Source organism: Onychostruthus taczanowskii, unplaced genomic scaffold (genome assembly GCF_017590055.1).
Source record: "Onychostruthus taczanowskii isolate IOZ18803 unplaced genomic scaffold, ASM1759005v1 scaffold53, whole genome shotgun sequence".
Classification (NCBI taxonomy): domain Eukaryota; kingdom Metazoa; phylum Chordata; class Aves; order Passeriformes; family Passeridae; genus Onychostruthus; species Onychostruthus taczanowskii.
This window is the reverse complement of record NW_024502902.1, coordinates 869,955-892,948: the sequence shown is the minus strand read 5'-3', so window position 1 is coordinate 892,948 and position 22,994 is coordinate 869,955. Positions and strand designations below refer to the sequence as shown.

General features: G+C 38.1%; 1 protein-coding gene across 1 annotated transcript in view; it reads right to left on the bottom strand.

The window, feature by feature from the left end:
- The window catches only part of UBN2 (ubinuclein 2), a 49,198-nt gene that overhangs the window by 26,035 nt on the left and 169 nt on the right, over positions 1-22,994 (bottom strand). The window contains exons 2-7 of the mRNA XM_041416959.1: positions 22,711-22,993; positions 18,539-18,631; positions 12,756-12,857; positions 3,925-4,062; positions 2,581-2,693; positions 1,064-1,562 (exon numbers count right to left, since the gene is read on the bottom strand). Coding sequence (XP_041272893.1) covers positions 1,064-1,562; positions 2,581-2,693; positions 3,925-4,062; positions 12,756-12,857; positions 18,539-18,631; positions 22,711-22,993 — 1,228 coding nt within the window. The remainder of the gene's footprint in view (positions 1-1,063; positions 1,563-2,580; positions 2,694-3,924; positions 4,063-12,755; positions 12,858-18,538; positions 18,632-22,710; position 22,994) is intronic.

The window sequence follows — 22,994 nt, the reverse complement described above, 5'->3', positions numbered from 1 at the left end:
GCCTAATACATTTCTGCACTTTTGCTAGAAGCTTATTGTTGATTCATACCAAAATTAACATGCATACTGAAAGGCAGACAGAAGCTCCTTCACTTCAGTAAATATTAATTCTTTGGCTGTATTTAGCTTGGTATGTTTAAAAATAAATAAAAAAAAAAACCTAGAAGACATTTCTATACAGGTAAGAGCAAAGCAAGCTCTGAAATTGTTTAAATTATTTTCTTTTTGTTCAAAAAAAGGAAGTAAGCTTTGAAAAGCAGTTAACTCTGAGTAAAGAAAAGCTGCACTTTACACTAAAAAAGGAAAAGCTGCACTTTATTCTAAGTAAGGAAAAGCTTTAATATCATAATCTGAACAAGCAACAAATTTATTCTCAACTTTGGATAACATCCATAACTGAAACAAGGAGTATGTAATACCTTAATAGCTCTGATCCCTTTCAATAACTTACTAGAATATTCATAACTTGGTAATTTAACATCTTTCAACCAATATTTGAGAAGTTCAGATTCCATTCTAACCTTCCAGAAGAAAAAGTTCAGTTTTGTGGTTGGTTGTTTGCTTTTTGTAGTTGGGTGGTGGTTTCTGGTTTTGGTGGCTTTTTTCTCACTTGTTTTTTTTTTTTAACTGGCAAGTTAAAGCCAAAAAACCTGGATCCAAAATACATGGATTTGTAAGCTGCAGTCATATTTCAGGTAACCTCCTCCAAAGTAAGAAAACACCCATTCCATTTTATCAAATAATAATTCAAGTTAAAATAACACTGGTATTTCCGTTATGGAGAAAAGCCCATAAATAAATGAACATTACAAGTTATTGTACACAGAAGATTTAGAAAACCCTGTTCCAATGTGAAACAAACACTGCTAAAACAGTTGACCTGCATCATCTCTGCCTGTTTTCATCCAAGTATAAACACAGCCTTTAAGATTGCCATTAACATCAATTCTTCATTTCTAAAGTTTCAGCCAGCAATTCAAGGATGACACTCAAGGTCCTAATTGTTCTTCCTTGCTCTCTCAGATTCTTGAATGCAATCCACTACCAGCGAGTTCATACTTACTGTTCGAAGGTCTCCAATGCGCTTTTCAAGTAGCATAGGCAGACCTTCTGGGAGGGCAGGCACCTGCTTGGGTGTCATGACCTGAGAGGTGTAGGTTGCCTGAGTGACATTTCCATTCTCTCCTGACAGCTCAGAGACCGGGCTGCCATCAGACGTGCCATCGAGCAACTTGTCAAAGTCAATGTCTCCCAGCATCTCCAGGGCACTTTCAGTTTCTTGCAGGAGCTCAGGTTCATTTGTGCTACCAAAAATGGAGAGGACAGGATCATTGATCCTAAGATTCAAGTCAGAGATATCATTTCCTGCACTGAGAGAGGAGGAAGGAATTTTACTAGGGGTAGAGGTTGCAACAGTCACTGGAGGTTTTGGACTAGGTTCCTTCTTCCTCATGGCTTCCTTCTCCTTTTGAAATTTACGGATCATGGCAGCCAGAGAGAGCGAGTCTTTATACAATTTCTTTTTCTTCTTCTCAGACTTGTGTGAATTTAAGGCCATTACTCTGTAGAGGAAAGAAATCTTTCATTAGTGTTGACTTTTGAGGCCTTAGTAACCTTTAACAACACAACTCAAAGTTTAGTACAATTAAAATTTATAGCGGGAAGAAGCAAGTACTTCCTGCTTCCATCTTCAAACCATTTTATCAATTACCATAAACCTTAGGTGGTCATGTGATTACATGTTCTTCAACTGATTTGTTACGTTTTATACACATTAAGGCAAAGGTTATTTCCTTTTGACTTCTCAATTTAATTATGGAGAAGTTGGGACAAGTGTTAAAACTCACAGCAGATTTACAATACTAAAATACTTACATTTGCCTCTCAAGACAACTGAACAGTTGCAGGTTGCCTGTACAGCATATATGTTAAATTCTTTTCATTGCTAAAAATTTTTAAACGCAGGCTCAAAATCTGTATTTTACTTAAACTGAGACTATTCCACCAATTTGTCACCTTGATGAAAAATGAGGTCAATAAATTTTCAATATTTGATGTGAATATCCACAGTAAAACAGCCTCCATCCACTTAACAACAGTTTTCTAGCAGGCACCTCATCTAGTCCCACCACCTTAATCTTTCTATGCTAGCCTCAGAACTCAGGAAAGCACAAAGTCAGTAAGAACTACTGAGAAGAATAATTAAATTGTATTTACAGCTTTACAGATGAGAAACAAAGATAGGAAGAAAATTATTTTTCATTAGAATATGCAATTCCTAGTGCTAGCTTAGATGTTGGGTATGATGCTTTATGCTATTCATAATACTCAAAATTTATTTTCTGTGATTTGTCTTTCCTTATTATTCCTTGTGCAAAGTTTCAGGGGACAAAAATTTAGTCCGTAGGACTGAGTAATATAAAAACCCCACATAAATTCTGAAACAAAATCTCTAAGATACTAATTACAGTTTAAAAGTACAATTTTCAAAAGAGCTGTAATGATCTTGCTATGGCACACAGTCTTGAAGTCAAACCTCAAATATAATTGAAGGGTTCTTATAAAGAAAAAGAAACCTACCCCAACTGCTTAGGAACTTTCATTTTCCGAGGCTTCTTCTCCTTTTCTGTCCCTTCATCTTTTCGCTTGCGTTTCTTCATTCCACGATCTTCACTTTCTTTCAACTTTGCTATCTAGAAAAGAGATCAAATAAACAACAATGATTCTTCCACCCTAAAGGACTTCTACAGGAAAAAACACTCAGTTTTTTTTACACTTTCCAATCCAGAGCCAGGAAAAACACCCCAATGTGTGTAAAGGCAAATGGTACAATGGATTCCTAGCAGCAATTTCAGTTACTGGCTACTGTTAATCATGAATCATTTTTAAACAGTTATGAAATTTAGAGTTTTCAGTAAGAGAAATACTCTAAGGTAAATGCAGACTGCTGTCCAGCCTACAGTATGGCCAATGGCTGCCTTGGAAGATGGAATTCCTGCACCTTCTTCTGCTACCAAAGCTCCACTGCTGACTGTGAACTGACCACTATGAAACATCTTTGCTGGTCAATACAGCAAATACTGATCCACCTGCTTCCCCTCCCTTACTCATCCTTAGATTATCTGAGGGTGCAGGGCAGGGAAACAGAAAGCCTTCAGACTGTGCAAGCATTAGGCAGCAACAGGCAAAATTCTGGTGTAGTTAACACCATTTTAGTCAAAAATCAAATCCATAGCATCATACAGGCTGCTAGAATGAACATTATCTGCATCCCAGTGAGGGTCAGTACAAGAACCTTAAAATTAAGTGTTATAGAGCAGAAAAGGACACCAGGAAGCACTAAGTTCTCAGAAATAGCATGCAGCTTGTAAATGTCATATTGCAATTAAGTTTGCATTGACTGACTTGTCAAAAATTATAGAACAGCATGCTGTTTGGAAAGATTGTGTCTATAATTTTAATATAGCTATTCTTAATTGAGTTTATTTTAACAGGTATTTTGGTTTAAAATATGGTTTAATGGTTAAATATGGTTAATTTCGTCTAAAATTCTCAATATTAGGAAAAACTTAATATAATGCAAACTTTGTGCAAAAACATTAACAACAGTACTGATGAATTTAAGGTCTCATCTTGTCTAACAAAATTCTTACAAAATTACAGAATCATCTGTCAGTTCAAGGTGGGTGGACACAACTTGTCAGGTTGCCCAAACAGATGCTTAGTCTTACAAGACTAGACAGCTTGTGGACACCCTAAGTTAGTTACTGAATGCTAATACATGAGCCACAAAATGCAATAAAACAGTACCATGCATCATTCTGCTTTTGGACTCTTCATCTGAGCCATTCTAAGTGTATGAAATATTTCAAATGTCCACCTAGCTTCTATTTCTGTATTAAAGCCTTAATTAAAATCACTCACTTTAGGTGGCCTATGCTTTTTGTCTTCTGCAAAGTCTTCATCCTCTGATTCAGATGCCTGGCGAAACTGCAGTGTACCAGTGTTGATATAAAACCCTCCATATTTGGTTGTCAGGGATGCAGGAACCAATTCATCATACTGGGCAGGAAAAGGAAGATAAACTTATCAGCATTTCTTAATAAACTAAACATGTATTTCATTCACCAGTCCCTATACATAAAAATATATATACCATCACAGCACAGCTTGATAGAATAGAAACAGGATAGAAATTCTATAGAAAATTAACTGGCTAAGGCAGACAACATTATTATCACAGAGTATCCTTTCTACATGATGAACTTTTTTTAACAAAAAGGCAGCATTACAGCATTAAAACTACTGCTTTCTCAAGGCAACTCACCACAGTGCCTTGCTCAAAACCCTACTTCTTTTAAAAAGTTCTCTGAAATTTTCTTTTGTTAAAAATGCTATCCCAGACATAACAAACTTCACCATAGTATCTGTTACCTTAATTTTAGATGTTTAACACAACACTGCCTCTTAAATATCACAATGCCAGGACTTTTTTAAATTTGATTGCAAGCATTCTCACTTTGTTCAGACAATTTTAAAACCACAAAATGTTTCAAACTATCAATAGTTTTATTTTGAAAAGTACTTAGTATTTATGGAGAAATTTCCAAGTTAGAATTATAAAGCTGAATCTCAAAAATACTAAAATCCAAAGACATAGAAAAAGTGGTCAATAATCAGTATAGTGGATGACAATATTAATTATATTATTACATGCGGTTGCAACAACCTCCATGACATGTAAAATATACTGAAGATAAAATGGTTTAAGAACTGAAAAGTCAAGGCTACCAAAGACTTTTAGACAGGAAGAAGAGTTATCCAGGAAGCTAAACCAGTAAATGCATACTTCAACAAGGAAGCTGGAAAAAGAGCCTGAACTGGAGTCCTACCCAGGGATTTCATCTGAATAAGTAGTTAGAAACTTCCCTGACTCATCACCTTTTATCTCCTTGGAACACAGAACTTAACAAGCAGTACAGAAAGACAAAATGGGAAAAGTGGTGACAGCATTTATAAAGAACCCTAAGATGACTTGAAAAGCTAGCACAAGAAAGTGAGAGAATCTATTAATGGAACAAAATGAAAGTGAAGTGGCTTTATAGTGGACTTGTCACTCATCTTAAAAGACCAGGAGGACCATGCAAAGAAAACTTGAGAGTGGAGGTTGTGTAGGAATTTCAGAGAAAACTCATGCTTTTTTCACAGGTGCAAGGAAAATAAAAGTAGAGGAAAGAAATTATCCACAGAGCTTAACAGACATTTCCCATTTGAGTTGACAGGGTGTGAACTGAATTGGCAAGGGTGGGGCAGAAAAAGATGAAAACTTAAGAAGAGTGGTTGCCAAGTTAGAAGGAAAAAGCACACAGTCAAAGCAGGGACCATTATCATAGGAAGCAAAAGCCAACACAGTAAAGACTGAGATGCAGAGCAGTCAGGAAGGCCAGGGTAACACACAAGTAAGGATTAAAGACAGTCCACAAATGAGGAATCATGAATCACAGCAAATTATCTGAACTATAACACACTGTGTGGCACAGATCCACTGGAACAAGGCAACAAGAAAGGCAGAATTCATTTAATATACAGAGTGAATGTATTCCATAATAGTCAACAGGCAAGTAAGATCAGCAAGATGATGTATAACGAAGCTGCTGACGTTTCAACTGCTTCTGTTGAGGACTATGAATTTAGTCAGACCTTCAAAGGCCTTTCTGATATTCAGCTCCTCTTATCCCTTGAGTAAGACTACTTTTCTTTACCAAAATCTGTTTTTACCCTGACCCTAAAGAACAACGTGTAACTTTTAACTCAATGTTGTATTTTAGACATAGGGGCCTGCAGACCACAGTGCAGCTAGTGTAAACCCCCCTTTGAGTTAAACTTACTATTTTCTAGTGCCCTAACTAAACAGAAAATGAGTATGTTTGTATAAGGTATTAGTAACAGAGATTAGGTTTCATTTTGAAGTGCTTCCAGAACTCTCAGTCAAAGGGAACATGGCTCTTGCAAATTCCAAATCTTCTTATGAAGTGTTTTCAAGACCTTTGCTTTAAACTAGTTTTTTCTGTGTATGAAATCACACAATTTATCTTATGAACAAAAATAAGTTTAAAGCCATTTACTGTGTTCTGCTCTTCCTTACACATTTCAAGGGTGAGAATCAAAAAATCTCAGACCTACAAAGAGACAGGACTTGACTGACTCCTGTGAACACAGGTTTGTCCTACAACTGATCATGGAATCATCCTGCAGGTAACAAAGTAAGACTGACAGACTGTCTGACAATATAAAAGTAGGCTCATATGTAAGTTATTTTAAACTATTGTCTTTAAGCTACATTACTACGCTTTTAATGCTATTCATCTAATTAAATGTTTTGGTATGAAATATAATTTAGTTTTTTAAAAAATATGTTAACTGGTTTAAACTTCATCACGATACCAAAACCAGTGAATTTTTATGGATTACACCAGTTTAGTTCTGAAATCCAGATCCACAGCAGTATCTTATATTAATATTGTCTACTATTGAGTCCAGGTATTTTGACCACAATCCTCAGGTATTCTACTGTGATCCTTCTCCTCATTCACCTCCCCTTCCAGACAACCTCCAAAAGCACACATGTGAAGAGGTTTTTAAACACTTCTGTATTAAGTCTTGGAAATGAGATTTGGTGCAAACATGTCTAAATGGTTTAACAAACGTAGCTTGTTATTATTTATTGTGTAACAGATAATACTTAGCTAAAAGATAAGCAGGGATAATTTTTGTACCTTGCTTAGTTTATTTTTGAGGTAGGTCTAACCAGCTTGGGGTGGAAGAACTGTTTTGTTGATACTGATCATCAGTAGCCCACTGAATAAAGGCCAAGCTACTGAAATTATGTCAAATACAGTTCCTTCAGTGAAATGGACTAAATATCTACACAGTTCACTACACACTTCAGATACTTCAAACATACAGAGTTGATTGATCTCTATGCTCCTTCAAGATGCAAAGAACTGAAATGCACTCTTTGGCTTTGCCATCCTTTAAGGCTAAGTTTTCAAAAAACTACGTAACTATCTTTCCAAAAACTACAGGACAATAGAACCTACAAGGAAATCTTGAACAAGGTTAAGGGAAAACAATGCATTGCTTTGCTAATCCAAAGAGACATCAAAAAGCAAGCACAAAGAGCTTTCCTGTTATAAAGAAGGTTTCCCTTCCAAAAGGCACAGGTAAGCTGGCAGGTTGGTTTGTTTTTCTTTTAACCCTGGGGAAAAGGACAGCTGGCAGAGCACAAAAGAAAAGAGCATAAGAGATTATAAAAGATACAATACCTGGCCCAGGGTAGTCTCAAAGGAGTATCCTATTCTAGTAGTGAAGACATAATCCATCAGCCTACCTGAACACCTTGAGAGAAGTACCAATACACATCTATTCTCCTGCTTTGTTCCCATCTCAACCAACACCCTTTACACCTTTCCACCAGCCACCAGAGTTATGCTATTAGCTTAAGTGACCTTCACTTCAGAGATTACATTCTTCTCACCTTGAAAACATTTCAGCCAATGTTACAAAATGTATGACCAGTCATCTGACCACTTTTATCTGTACAACTCAATTCTTTCACAGCTTGAGCTCTGACCTGACCCACAATGAAAATCCAGTTCAGTGTTAAATAATTATGTAATGTATTACTTAATCTCTCCAGGTTTAATGTTACAGAACTACTAGAAGATTCTGCAGGAAAAAAGTTGTACTTTCCTTTTCCCCTCATTTAACATGAAGAGCAGATTTTCCACATATGACACTTAAGAAAAATGCTCTTATCAAAGATCAGTTATTCTGGCATGTTATAAACCTCCCTTTGTATTACATTAGTAATCACATTGTTTGTGTGTTTTTTGGGAAACACTTAGGTTCACTGTACTGCTTAAACAAATTCATCTACTCAAAAGCATTACTGATCCTAGGCCATGATCTACCCCTCTAGTAGCTCAGATTACTTTGAAAAGTGATTTTGTGCTCTGCAAAAAATTAAATCTAGCAAAATACAGATGTTGCTACAACCATTATTATTTCCTTGTCCTATAAATTTAAAGAGTGGTACTACACAGGCCAGATACAAGCCTCAGGGGTTTTCAAGAATCTACGCAGGTGCAGAATTTTCAGTTTATTCTTATTCTTTCCTAAAGAAGGATATGCCCTTTTGCAGAAGGAGCATAAAACAATTACTTTTGCTTTAACAAACATCAGACATGTTCTGCAAATTCAACTACCTTTGCTCCTCTAGCCATTTTGGTTCTTGAATCTGCTTAGTTCTTGCATCTGTATCTATTGGTTTGATACTCCGCTTATACCTAGGATGTATTTTGGGGTGAGGAGGATAAAAAGCAAGGAATCTACAAATTGAAGCTTGTCCTTGTACTCACTTGAATGCACAGGATATGTCAGGGGCCAGCCAGCAGGCGTCCCCTGAAGACGCGCGGGAAGCGTGCACGACACGCTATTAAAGGTGACACGGTGCACTTGGCTAAGTGAGCACTGTTCCCCAAACACACAACTTCCCAGCCTGGGCAAAGTGACAATGAACAAGGAAGACACTACTAATATAAACACACCAACCCAGAGCCAATGAAACACTTGGCAAGTGAACCTCTTAAAAATAGAAGCTTTAATGCACCCTCATGTAATCAGTGTGGATGAGGCTTGCGACTGAGCTCTACAGAGGCAACCTTTTCCAGATGAAAAATGCCACAGTGTTCAGCTTCTCCCAATACACCATGAAAGTATTTTTAATAATGGAACCTATGGAGTATTTTTCTGTAAATGCCTCTAACATATGCAGGTTGTTTTGTTAGTACTTCTTAAGAGACAGTGATCTTTTTAAAACAACAACACTCCTTTCCATAGTTAGCATAAAACAAACTCCTTAGAGTAGGAAGAATGAGAGAACAGCACCAAGATGGCCTGAAACTACATCTGGCCCAGAACCTCACAAAAATGGTAAAAATTTCCATTAACACACTGAGCTGCCATTCCCTGAAGAGATACTATTCTTGCTGGGAAAAAGTTACTCAGATATCCAAGATAACCTTACTGATAAACCCATCAGCTTCACGTTTTAGGAGCAAGCCAGGGTAGGAGAGAAGAGGATATTAAATCCTTGATACCTTTTTAAGTTTGGAGACTACAACATGAGGACAAATTTATCCTGGAAATATGTGAAAGCTGTTTCATGACACAGAATTCTTGCAGAGACCAAGCCCTCAAATAAGGGAAAGTATTCTAGGGAACCCAGACAGAAACAGAGCAATGCTTGTAACAGTGTGTCCAGAATTACTAAAACCAACACAAAATCTTTGAAAGGTTTTCTTTAAAGATGATCTGAGCTCTTGAGGCAAGATGTAGCTAAAGAAAAAGTAAGATCTTCCTTTTAGCTGAAGCACCTGTTTTCAGAGAAACTTTCCATGTATGAGAAACCATTGATATGCTGGTTTTCTCTAGTGACCATAACAGGACTTTTTCCACCAGTGTTTAGAAGGCTACTATGGAACTATGAATGTAACAGACTAGGTCAAATATTTACACAGGGGCCTGGGTGTCTGAAGAACGGAACTGCCCACTTCCCACTGCTCTTGGCATTCACATTTAGCTTCAATTCCTGCCAGTATGGCTATCTACTATCACTGCTTCAAAAGACACTGCTTAAAGAATTATACGTCAACAGTTCTTTTTCTACATTCATCTACTTGAAATGGGGGAAGTCACTGGTTTAGATATCCAAGCCTTGTTACCTTCAAGTAAGAGAAAACAGCATTATGTTTTCATTAACACCATGTATTACTTGAAATTCCCTCTTCTGTATTGCATAACAGAAAGCTCAGAAAGCACTGTGTTCCCTTGCAGTCTCTACCTATATAAAGCTTACACTGCCAGCAAAGTATTCAACCAACCAAATAATCAGAGGTCATCACAAGAGCAAGGTAATCAGCCTGATCTGGCTGGACATGCATGTGTGTGCAGGAAAAATAGAGTGGGTGAAAAATTCTACAGGAATTCCACTTCACAAAGAATGTAGTTCTGGGCAGCTTACACTACAGCAAAACCTATTTTCATGATCAAAGCAGTGGAAACACTGAGGAGGGGCAGCTTTCTTTGCAGGTTACGGACATTTTGTATAGGTCCATTAAGATAAGCAAAGATTAGGACTTGCCACCAGGCTGACCCCTACAGAGAAGTTAGAAATAATAGTAAGCTGGTTGTGATTTTCTTTTTTTTACTGGAATTATCACAATCCACTGACTACAGTCAAAATGCTCAACTCAAGAATAGCTGCACACATAGATATCCTGCTTGTCTGCAAATGCATTTACCTCAAAATCTGTTTTTTAAAAGGGAAGTATCTCTAAAGCTATGGAATAAATCTGTTTCAGTGCCAAAGAGCTCAGTATTTCTTTTACAACTGTGACAAGAAAAATGACTAAAATTCTGAGGAAATTTTCAAATTTTTTTTTTCTGGGAGCTAATCCTGGAGCAATTAAAGAGGCACTCATATTCACTTTTCAAGTGTTTGTGCCCAGGATATTATAACTTCTTATGTGTAAGAAAGTGTGTCTTCTATGAAGTAGTCCAGGGCCTGGCTCTAACACACCTCAGGGTACATGGCAATTTCATAGCTGGCTATACAGAAGATGAGCAAGCCAGAAATGCAGATTTTCCTTCTGAACACTTCTCTTGTATCTAAGGCAGAATGATAGAATTACAGGCTTTGTTCAACTTCAACTCCTGCATTACAGAACTCTTAAGCTCTGCAACAACAACATGGACTGCAGCTGGCCCACTGTATTTTTTTCTCCTTTTCTATATAAAAATGGGGATAAAAGCAAAACAAAACGGTCTCTCACTAGTCTGTATTTATAACGCAGACACGAGGTGCAATGATTTGTTGAGGAGAGCAATTTTTAGAGAATAGACCATTTCTCCCCAATAGCTTCCACAGTTAGCACATGATGCAACCATCTGGTCCTCCAACAACTGCCTTTTGTACATTTTGCAAGGACTCTGGCAAGAGACAGAAGTAAATGCTCCTGCAAATCTACCAGATCTGCTGCTGGCACAGCACCACCAGTGCTGGAAGGAGGCACAGTATGCTAAGTGTTAATACACCAGACTCGTACTTTGACAGAGACCTGTGCTAGGAGTACTGCCAGTGCTCCAAATCTCCTATCAGACCTGTGATAGGTCACAGTAAATCCAGGAAAACCTAGCTAGAACTTGTGTTGGGTGCCATAAAATTTTAAAAGCAAAGATGGTGGACCTAAGCAACAGTGAGAAACCAGATAAAGCTATAGGCTCAAGTGGTTTCTCAGCAGAACTGAAGCACATCTGTTCCTACCAAGGTGGAGACCAGAATCTGACCTTTGGAAAAGACATATGAAGGCTCAGATCCCATTACTGTTCCAGCAGCACAACCAGAAGTTGTGGGATAATGATAGAACAGTTTAATATTGGCAGGTTTAAGTTTCTAGATAATGAAAAATGACAAAACTATTGTAAGTTACAATAAGCACCTTACAGCAAGCTCTCTCTCCACACAACTTCAGACCTGCTTCAAAAACTACCAATGCACACAGATAAGCTCAGCCTGCTATGCACTGTGGTTTACTACTCGGCTCCTGCTGAAAAAGGTATCAGCTCTGCAGACACTTTCTGTGCACCTCACACAGGTCATAGGATCACTCATTGCAACATCTATATGCTAGAAACTTCACAGCTCAGTTTACAGCTCTTTACTGTAAAGTTTTAGAATTTAAATGAAGGCTTGACATAATGTATGCTAAGCAATGCACTTATGTGCTTTTCTTACTCTTTTCTCGCAACTCTTTTCATAATCTTTCCTCTCCCACTCAGAATTCTAGCCCACTCCTTCTCACAGCAGATCACTGCTGTTTTGTCCAGTGTCACTCAACAATGGAGGAAACTGAAGGCTGGCAAGTGACAGCTCTTACTTCTAGTTTGTTTTTTTGTGTCTTTTTTTTTTTTTTTTTTTTACTTGACTAAACCGTACACTTCTGACATTTAATAAGGAAGAATTATAGGAGGTTTCTGAGCTTCTGGATAATCCACTTTTTTCCCCAGGCTTTTTTCCCATCTTCATAATTTCATATATCACCTCCAAGATATCTTCAAATGCCCTTTTATAAACCTTCTAATAGCCCTGATACTGCCTGCACCAAACTAATATCTTTTTCTTTTACCTTGAGATGTGTTTTCATTTGTAAAAAATATTCAGACAAAGTAAGCAGTAATATCCTGCTGTTTAACCTGTTTTGTCTCAAATTTTTCAGACATTCAATGTTTAAAATAACCATCCTATTTTTACTGTTTTTTTAAGAGAAGAACAGCTTCCTGATGTAAAATAGGAAATCTAATGCCAGTAACCCACTAATAATCCAGAGAGCTAGTACAAGAGACTAAACAGAGCCAGTGTCATTTCAGTCAACAGTAAATGAGGCACACAAAAATATATATTTTCTAAAGCTGGGAAATTATTTGATCTAGGAATAGCTTCCTTAATTCTTTGGTGCATAGTATCTTGAGTAAGACTACAAATACAATAATTCATTGGTCTCCCAAAGTAGTATGCCCTTTGCATTCACATCAGTTATAGACAGGTACAAAGTATTTTCCCTTACCTTTGTTCTGTATGGAAAAGATAAAGCACTGCCTCATGATTTCTTGCTGCTGTGATGAAGCTCACTTACCGCTTCAGAATTATCAATGAAAGGGTCCGTCTCGTCGTAGCCATAACCGATGTCGATCAGATCCTGCAGGCGATCTTTCCGATGCTTGTGGGGCTTGCCACCCTGAAGACAAAGCAAGTGTTACATCACTTAGGAAACATGAAAGCAACGTTCTAAAGCATACAAAGCATCAGGCATTGGAGGAATAGTCATTCAAGGAATTAGCAGTTTTCCTTTCTTGAATGCTTCCTTGAAGATGATCTAGATGACTAATGAAAACTTCCACACAGACACACTGTGGCAAATGTGCCTCACCAGAATCATCCCTGAAAGGCAGTCACTAGCTACCTTTTTCTGCAAGACCAAGATCTTTCTCACATTTCCTATTTAGAGATGTTTTCCTGTCCTATGTATACTGTTTATAGTGATTGGACTGCTAGTGATAGAAGGGTTGGGATAATTTAGAAAGTGTTAAGTTTTTCAGCGTGTTACAGTCTCATTACAAGGGAAAATAATGATAACCTAGAGTTCATTAAAGTGCTTCCCTACACAAGATGGATTAATTCTCTATAGCACATAAAAAGTAGAGTTTTAAAACATAAAATGTTACTTGAGTAGTAATACCAGAAGCTGCATCACAAACTATGGATGGATTCACTTAACTCCAGGAGACGGTAAAATTAATTTTTATCTGCAAGTATTCTTTTCATGTGGAAATTTCACTGCTAAGTCAAGACTCACAGCTAGCTCAAATATTCAGGAAATCTGAACTTTAAGGTTACACAAAAATCTTAGGATAGTTTTCTAAGACTTAGTTTTCTAGTTCACATATATTCAAAATCAAAGTCAAAATCATCAATAAATGTCTTAAAGGATAAAATTCTCAAAAAAGCACTGCCTTCATTAAAATGGTAACTTCTAAGAATTCAAGACTTGCTCCTGAAACTTCTCTGCCTGCACCCTACAGCTCTGAGCATTGTTAGAGCAAGTCAGTCCTTCTAGCTGTGACATCCAAATATCACAGTCCACCAGCTACTATGAGAAGGCAGACACTGTCCAAAGGCAGTTTCACCCCTGTGCTTTTATGCGTGGTGTAAGCATCTCAACACATCCATTTTAACAACATTTTGAGAACATGCAAGTTTGTGACAAAGTAAAGCATGTGCTCTTGCAAGCAAACAGTAATCTCTCACATATATTAAATAAACAAATGCAATAGCCCTAGAAGAAAAACCTCAAAAATAAGTTCAGCTTCTAATTTACATTTCCAAGCTACATTTCAAGCTAAGTATTCCTATCATCTCCTACAATCACTCATTTGGAAAAACATCTGAATGACTGCACATTTCCAAAAGATGCAGTACTTAAAAAAGTTTGCATGAGATGGATGAGAGAAGAAAAAGTAAGTTAGAAAAAGGCAGCACTTAAGAATTATGATTAAACTCCAGTGCAAAAGCTTATATAATTCATGATTCTGACTCAGGTGCCAGCAGGCTAAGAATGCTTCATAAACCATACCTCACCTGTACTGAACTCACTAATGTGTAATGCAATCCATCTCTGTACTACATGTATCTTCCTAGTAACCATCAAAATCCTTGTCTGCAAGTCTAAAAACTTTTTGCAGCAATGGTTATCCTGTGATTCTATGATTTCAGTATAATAAAGGAGCGATAAAAAAAAATTTAAATGTCTAATACATTCTGACTGTCTGATAGTCAGAAAACCAGATATGGAACAAAAGTAGCAACAACAAAAAAAAAAGTCTTATAATAGCTGAATGAACAAAAGCAGTCTTAAAATAGTACCTGTATTCAGACATATTAAAATATCTGAACCACTGTGTATATAATTAAGAGATTTTCCTTCAGGCCTGGCTCTAACCAGATCTGTTTAAGGAACTGTGTTGAATTTCATACGATCAAGATGTTAAGGACGCAAGAGTGCAGCCGAAGAATGAAGGGATTATCTGTGTCAGCGTCCACCACGCCGCACTTCAGGGAAGTTTTATGGCTGCAGCTTTCCTCCAACCTTTTTGTCCCAGCACGCCAGCAGTCACAATACTAGAGCAAATTAAGGTGTCTAGTTCCTGAAGCTGCAAATACTACTCATGCAAGTATTCAAAAAAGCCAAAGATTACTTTAAGATATTAAACCTTGCGTTTAAACAACCTCTGCCCAACAGGATTAGAAGGTAGGTGGCAAATAAAATGCCAATACCTGAAGAATCTTGAAGAGAAGAATCTATAAACCAGTAAGCCGGGTCTTTATGGTTGATAAGTTAATAAAAGCTATAAACAATGGAACCAGCAGGCACAAGAATATACAAAACAAGAAGAAAGTATTTCAAATGCTTCAAACATGTTCCAAACATCTTTAAAAAACAAGAAACTGTCACGAGATAAGGAAGGCCCACATAAACTGAAGTCTGCTCTACAGATAGGAAAGAAAAGGTAAGAATAGGTATCTCATTTTGGCAAAGAGTGATCAGCAAAATTATTATGGAATATGCACTCATTCACTTTTAGAAGCAACAGAGCAGGTAAAGAGTTGGGGAAGGACAGGGGTCTAAGATGACAATTTACTGAGGAAAGTAAGGGAAAAAGAAAACAACCGAAGAATCACTAATGACCTTACAGTTGCTCTGAATTTATTATGATAAACAGGCAGTTAAATTCAGCATCAATAGAGCAAGGTAATCCACATAAAGTAAGTACAACCTAAGCAAAAAAAAAGATAAAAAAATACAGCATGCTGTAAATTTGTTATGCTGCTCAGGAACCATTGGAATTGTAAGGCACAGTTCAGACATTTGCTTAATCAAGAATGGTCAAAAAAATGAGTGGGGACTTATTAAAAAAAAAAAAAAAAAAGGAACAGAGAACCAAACCAGAAGTCATCAGTATAACACTGAAATATCAGGGCATCATACCACTAATATCCTTTCATTTTAAAAAAGCAATTAGAACAAAAAAGAGAACAGTAATCCAAGGATGTTTAAAGATAAAAAACACCACTTCCATGCAATAAAAATGTTAAGACATTACAGCTGGAGAACTAAAGGGCTGGATTTAGATGATAACATCAAAATCACATGCAATGTGCAGAAGAACTGGAAGTGTTTCTCTGTTTCTTACGATACAGAAACTATAGAGCACTACAAGAACTCATCAGGTTTAAACACAGTGTGTTTTTATATGACAGTCACCATGATACTCCAGTACTGTGGAACACAGAAATATGGTAATGATCTGGTAGATTTCTGGCAGAAAGCTTTAAAAAGATTAAACATGTGAACTTTGGCTTTGAGAGAAATTAAGATCCAACACAGAGTGCCAGATAGGCACACTGAAGTAATATCAATGAACACTTGCTCTATTATAATTTCAAGTATGAGATTCCACTAGTGTCAGAGACTATGCTACCATCCATTAGATGGATCTTTGTTTTGATCCAAGAACAGTTCTTACATATGCACAATACTGTCCAAGGTTCAGCATCGTGTGTTCACAACAGCGTTTGATTCTATCTAGAAAGTAACAGCGATCAAAACAAGGACAATGGGAACCCTTCAGAGCAGATTTTTCATGCTGATGTTTAGTATGTACAGCAATTACAGCAGAGTTCTGAATAATCAGGTAAACAAATGGTATGTTATGCATTTTGTTTTACAAAAATACACTTTTTCATAGGCTTTTCTTAGTATCTGCAAAATATGTCAAACAGTGTACTGATTTGGTTATGAGTACAGCAATTTATCTGAAAAGAAGTAAAAAGTCTTCAAGGCAGACTGTTCTTCATGCATCAAATTTTCCAGAAGTACTGCCACATGTTATGATTAAAACCAATGTTTGACTCCATTTTAAACAGATATCTTAGATAAGCAATATCTAAATAAAGGAGGATATAGCACTTCCTGCAAACCTGAAAAAAAACCTTTATTTTTTTCTCATACAACCACTGATTACATCTACAATAAAGCACTGTTAAGGAGTGTTACAGTGCAACTCCAGCTAAGAAGAATATCCTGCAGCTGGTCATTACTTGAGGAGAATGGGTATCTACCACATGGGATCCCTGCTCCAATTGAAGCTATGCAGTGAATGTCTCACCACAAGAGGCAGAAGATGGCTGGATGCTGTCAGAACATGAGCAATTGCACTGGGTCAGCATTCAGAGATGAGATTCCTCTGAGCACAGACAGCAAGTAGAGACTGATGGTTCTTACAGTGGAAGAGAAAGGACAGGGAGTTGCTAACACAAGGAATTTTAATCCCTCATCACCCTTCATACTTAGTGGTTCTAACCTAGTAAGTGGTTCTTCATATAGAGGACATTCCCTTTCGTGGGGTTGGAATGGACAAAAAGCAAGTCAGAGAATGAAAAGGAAGGAATCAGAAATGCAAATAGCAATGAAGATGCAACTGCAGCACAAATATGAACTGTTGAAAATTGTAAATTTTTATTACCTACTGCTTTTCTAATGGTTAAAGGCATCTATTTGTCCCATTCTGTGACCACTGAAGATTAAACTTGTTTTGTTAAGTCTAGTAACATGTTTTGTCCAAAAATGTACAGGTTCAGCATTGATGGATGCATAAACATGTATGTAAAATTAGACTGCTTCCACTACCACTCCCTCCTACATATATTGCTTTACATACTTCCACTGACTTTCACCAACTGCAGTTAAGCAACTTATTTCAGACATTATAAAATCCTTAACACTTTCATAGCAGAAAATGAGTTTTCTAAAAAAAGTGTGATTGAAACATTTTTTTCTCACATTCAAAAAATTATTTATAGTTCAAATTAAAAGCAAACAGCATTTGGGAACAGCCTTCACAATTCATATGGGATTCTCTCAATGTCTCCAAAGATGAGAACGATTCTTTTCAGTTTAAGAGCTTATTTCCTTATGTACCACAGCTAACATGCCTTGAAATAATAAAGACTGAAAGAATATATAGACTGAGCACTTAGAAAAATCTGCCTTTGCCAGAAAAAAAAATCCAAGCAAGTCAGACAAAAAAGATTTTAATATGTATTTTAATAGCAAAAGATACAAATGACTGCTCTTGTTTCCCTTCTTTATTAAGGTGTTCTATTCGTAATCCAGAATATCAACATGCCTCAGCATGATGATGAGCTCTGATTGCCAGCTCAGACTTAATCACCTAACCCTACCCATATGAATTCTTAAATACCTGTTTGGGTGTGGTTTTTGTCAACATTTTCTGATTTCTACCTTCATTTACTGGTGAAAGGCTCTTTATGTTGCTAGCTAGTGTTGTTCAAGTCACACCACACTTTCAGGAGACAGCAGAGTATCTTTAGGCAGTTGGCAGCTACCAGACATTCATCGAACAGTGATTTACTATCTAACAAATAACTTCCTATGGAAACATTCCAAACTAGTCAGGACATCAAGATTCATCAGTATTTAGCCCAAAGAGAAGACCTGCTCAATAGTGCACAACAGCATTACATAAAAATTGTTTCCTCCAGCACAGTGTACAGCATGAATATTGACCTGCATCTATTACCAAGATTACCAAGATTATTCTTTTCCAAGAATAGCTTCACAAGCTATAACATCTACAGACAAATCTATTTAGCAGACTTGTCTGATAAGCTTGTGGCAGCTTCAAGGTACTTAAATGAAATACAGTGAGACAGCCATCACTGACATGTACAGAAGTCATTTGACACTACATTAGCAACCTTATTCAGGGAAAAAAACACCAATATTATCTGTTATCACTATTAAATATTTGTATTTTTTAACAAAGTGCAGTAACTCACGTATTTTGCCTCAAACTTCTTGGCAAGCATTTCTACTTCATGTCGCTCACGTTGTTCATCATTATATGGATCCTCTAAATGAACCGATTTCTTCTGAAAAATGTAAAAGTTACACATTCATTCCACATGAAACACAGAGTACATCTCAAAACCTATTAAATGTCAAAAAAAAATACTCTGATGACTAAGCAGTCAGGATTTATACTTAATCACTTAAAATTACTTCGATCATTGAATTATCATCTAGCTACTTTTTTTCTGATAACAACAGAACCAGAAGAATTAAGATAAACACTCAGATTTTTATTTTCCCAAGCATTCCACAACAACCTCAACTAAAAGTCTAAGCGTAAGAGAGAATTATTGCCATTTGAGGTTAGGAAAAACTCTCTCTAATCACAACTCCTTTTCACCTCTACTTCCACTCACTGGCCCCTCTGACAGCTGTTATGATTCTCCTAGATACAACAGACAGGATTAACCACACATACATGGTGTGTTAACAAGGAAGGAAGCAGCCAGAAGAATAAAAAGCTCAGTAAATTATAACCATAATTAATGTAAGTCTTTTATCTAAAGAAAAAAATTACAGTGCAAGAGTTAATTTCAGTAATCATAACTATGTTAGCCACAAAAGAGGTTTAATATTCCTCCTTACAAGGAGGGAGTAACCCCTTACTTTTTTGGTGTTTTTTAGAAAAGAGGTTTTCATTGAGACAAAGTCAATGAACAGGGTATACATAGTGCTTTTGTTCTGTTTAATAAGTGATGGCAGAAAAACAGGGCTGCCCACCTTCAAACTGGAGTTCACATAAATACAGTAATTGCCAGAAGGGGGAAGGTACTAGGATCCCAAAATATGGTGGAATGGAATTCCGTTTTGCAGAATTTTATGGATGGCAACTAATTTTACTGCACATGGACTACTCACCAATGAATAAATGAAGATTTATGAAGAATAAAAAAACCCCTAAGTTCAGAAAAGCAAGATCTTTCCTCCATAGTTTAAGGAGCCAGAATATTGACTAAATGGTGACCAAACCAGCTCATTAGCATCAAGACCAATGTAATGAGGAAGGTAAGCTAAGCAAAACTGCAAACACCACATAATTACAATACATTTTCCAGACTGAATATTTGGAGAAAAAATTAATAGAGGCTATAGTTACTCCTAAAACATAAATTAAAGCCACTTACTGATTTCCTGCAGGCATAATTAAATATAAAATACTGTTCAATTAATGAAACATCATTTTCTCTACTTTTAGCTGGGAAAAGGTATTCCTCATCTTCTGCTAGGCATACGTGACTTTTTTCTAACTGTGAAAGGAGACAAAGTTGAGCCTAAAGATCAATAAAACATAGTACTTAAGTGTTAACTTGCCTCTCTCCATCAAACACTCAAAGCTATCAATTTGTTTAGTTAAGCAGCACTGAAAACTCAAATTCAAGCAAATTTTAGTTTTGACTGTCTCTAAGGGATGGATGGCTCTCAAACTAAAACATTACTACTTCAGCACCTTTGGAGCCTGTTCGACAGAGGCCAACTTGAGCTTCTGGCTCATCCACCTTGACTTGGATTTTATGCACCCCAAAAGAAATGGGAGCGCACTTTCACTTCTGCCAGCATTTAAGAGGCAAATAAACCCTTCAACCACACAAACTTATTACTTACATTGAAACTTTACATAATTCCTCCCAGAAGATGAACTCTACAAACAACCCTATCAAAGGATGTTCTCTTCATCAAGGCAAAAAAGGACAAGGACAGCATAAGTTTTTAAAATAAACATTTCCACTAGCTTCTGATTCAGCATAGGAACCTACATTTGGAATTAAAAAAAGACAGAAGTTGCACTGCCAAATCAGTTTTGGGATTCTCTATCACTTCATCATTATGTAACTACTATTATCATGGCCTATGAAAGCCATATTTGAAGTTATGCCTGTGCACCAGTGCTTGCCTGCCTTTGGAGAGCTTTCCTTGGTTGCTACAGTTCCAAGAATACTACAAGATATATAGACAAGCTCCTGACTTTGTAATGTTAAATTTTAATGGTAAATGTTATAAAGTTGGCAACTTCTTATAAAGGAGGAGTCAACAACAGCTTCCAGATCTTCTCCCCTACAAAAAAACTGCGTAGTAAAAATAAAGTATCTGAACTGTTAATTTCAAATTGAAACATTACTAAAACAACAAAATTTGAAACCTAAAACTCTACTTAAAACTACAAAATTAACTACCAGTTAGTTACTACCTACTTTGATTTTAAATCTTCCCTAATATTAGAGTAGCTTTTCCAGTTTCCACCATATAACAAGCAAGAAATTAAACTGACAGACCAAACATACATCAGGTTTTAAACATGAGTAGAAGTCCAGAATCACTTTAAAAGGATCCTAATTTATGACACTGTTTTACATAGTAAATCAGCTGATTATTCCACAGCCCAGTGACAGAAGTGCCATTATGATCCATTCATTTTAATTTGGACTCTACGGAGGTGAAAAACATACAAAGTTTCTTATAAAGCATTACTATCACTGTCTCCACTGTAAATGCAGTTTCTGATCCCGGTTGTACCAAAATCCCCTAAATCAATGCTCTCCCATCCCCAGAAGACATGGAATTTGCATCAGAACTACATCAGAAAGAGCCTGTTTTCCCCGAGTATGTCATTAAGATACTGGCAAACTTCAGAATAAAAGGCAGTTACGGAACTGGGAACTGCCAAAGGGAAAAGTCAGCCTTCAAGTACTGAACCACTTCTAAACACTAACACAATTTTCACCTTCACGGAACTGCTCAGAAAGATTGCACTTCAGAGAGCAGCATGATTATGCTACACTGATTCTGAGGAGTCATAACTGGCACTGTTTGCCCGCAACAGCTGTAGGACAGGACGAACAGAAGGAACCCTTTAACTTGCATGACAAGATCTGAGGGATTAAAATCAGTCACTGATTTTTCTGCCTTCCACATTTGAACACAATCCAGTGTGTATATCCCTCCTACAGCAGAAAAAGTGAGCAGCCCGCTAAGTATAGCTACATCACCGTCATCTCCTAGAAACACTTTGGTTCAGAAGAAAAGTTTTAACCATATTCAAGTTGGTGCTGGATGTAAAAATCCCACGGCAGTAACAGCAGTGGTATTTGATACTTGCTTTTATCACCAGATCTACCACAACCTTCTAAGTAGTAGTTACTCACTTGCCCTCTGCCTTTTCCAGTAAGAGACAAGCTTTCTCTAAAACTGTGTACTGGATTAAAGAGAAGCCACAACTATTTAAATCAAGTACAACTTCACTCAACTAAGAATGAGCAGCTCAAGCGTAACCAGCTTAAGGACCTGCGCCTCTCCTTCCTACTTAGAACAGTGGGCCCTGTTGATTGGCTAACGCTGCTTGCTTCCAAAAGTTGTCTGCAGGAGCTTCATCCTTAAAAAACCAAAGTAGTTCAAGTATCAAACACTTTCTGCTTGGGAGGAACAAGCACAGGAAGAACACACTGTTTTTTTTTTTCCTTGAATTAAGTTCTCAACACTTACAGGTGTGGTTACCAGTTCAACATTAACTCTCATTTATCCCTGTCTCCTCCAAGACTACAAAAACTCCTCTCCAAGTCTGCTAATAATCACTTCCCTGCTTCTCGAGGCTCAGAGCAGAGCCGGGCTTTCCTTATTTACCTGCACACAGCCTAGGGACAACCCGGAATAGAGACCGGCATGGTCACAGTTTCATCCAGCTCCGGTAAAGAGCTCCGAGGAAGGGAGGCGGCAACACCTCTCCGGGCAGGGAAGGGAAGCGGCACGGAGGTGAGCCGGGGTAAGCGGGACACAAGACAGTGTAGCTCCTCCGCCTCAGCCCGCAGCAAAGGCCAGGAGCCTTTGGCCAGCTCAGGGACAAGTGGAAAGCCTCCCCTTCCCCCCACGGGCACAGGCACAGCCTCAGCACCAGGAGGAGCCCGCAGCGACGGCAAGGCAGCCGGACTTCCCTCCAGGACGCCGCCCCTCCCGCCGTACCGGGACCACCCCCGAGCAGCAAGGGGTAACCGGTAACACTATCAGCAAGGCCGGGGCCGCCGGCAGCCGAGAGCAGGAGGACGAGGAAGCGCGGCGGAGCCCGTGCCGGCGGGAAGGGAGGGAAGAAGGGGAAGGGGAGGTCCCGTACCCTCGAGTCCCCGCACAGCAGCAGCTCCGGGTAGCTGAACTCCACGCAGCCCTCCTCGGTGGGGTCCTTCAGCACCACCTCCAGGCGGACCGTCTGGCGGAGCGGGAGCGCCTCCCGCGGCGGCGGCGGCTCCTGCCGCCCGCTCTGGCGCGGCGGTGGCGGTGGTGGCGCTTCACGGCCCGCCGGAGGTGGCTCAGGGTCGCGGCCCGTCGGCTCCCGCTCCAGCGCCGGGCTCTCGCCCTCGCGGCGCCGCACGGGTGACAGGCTAATGAACGGCACCCGGC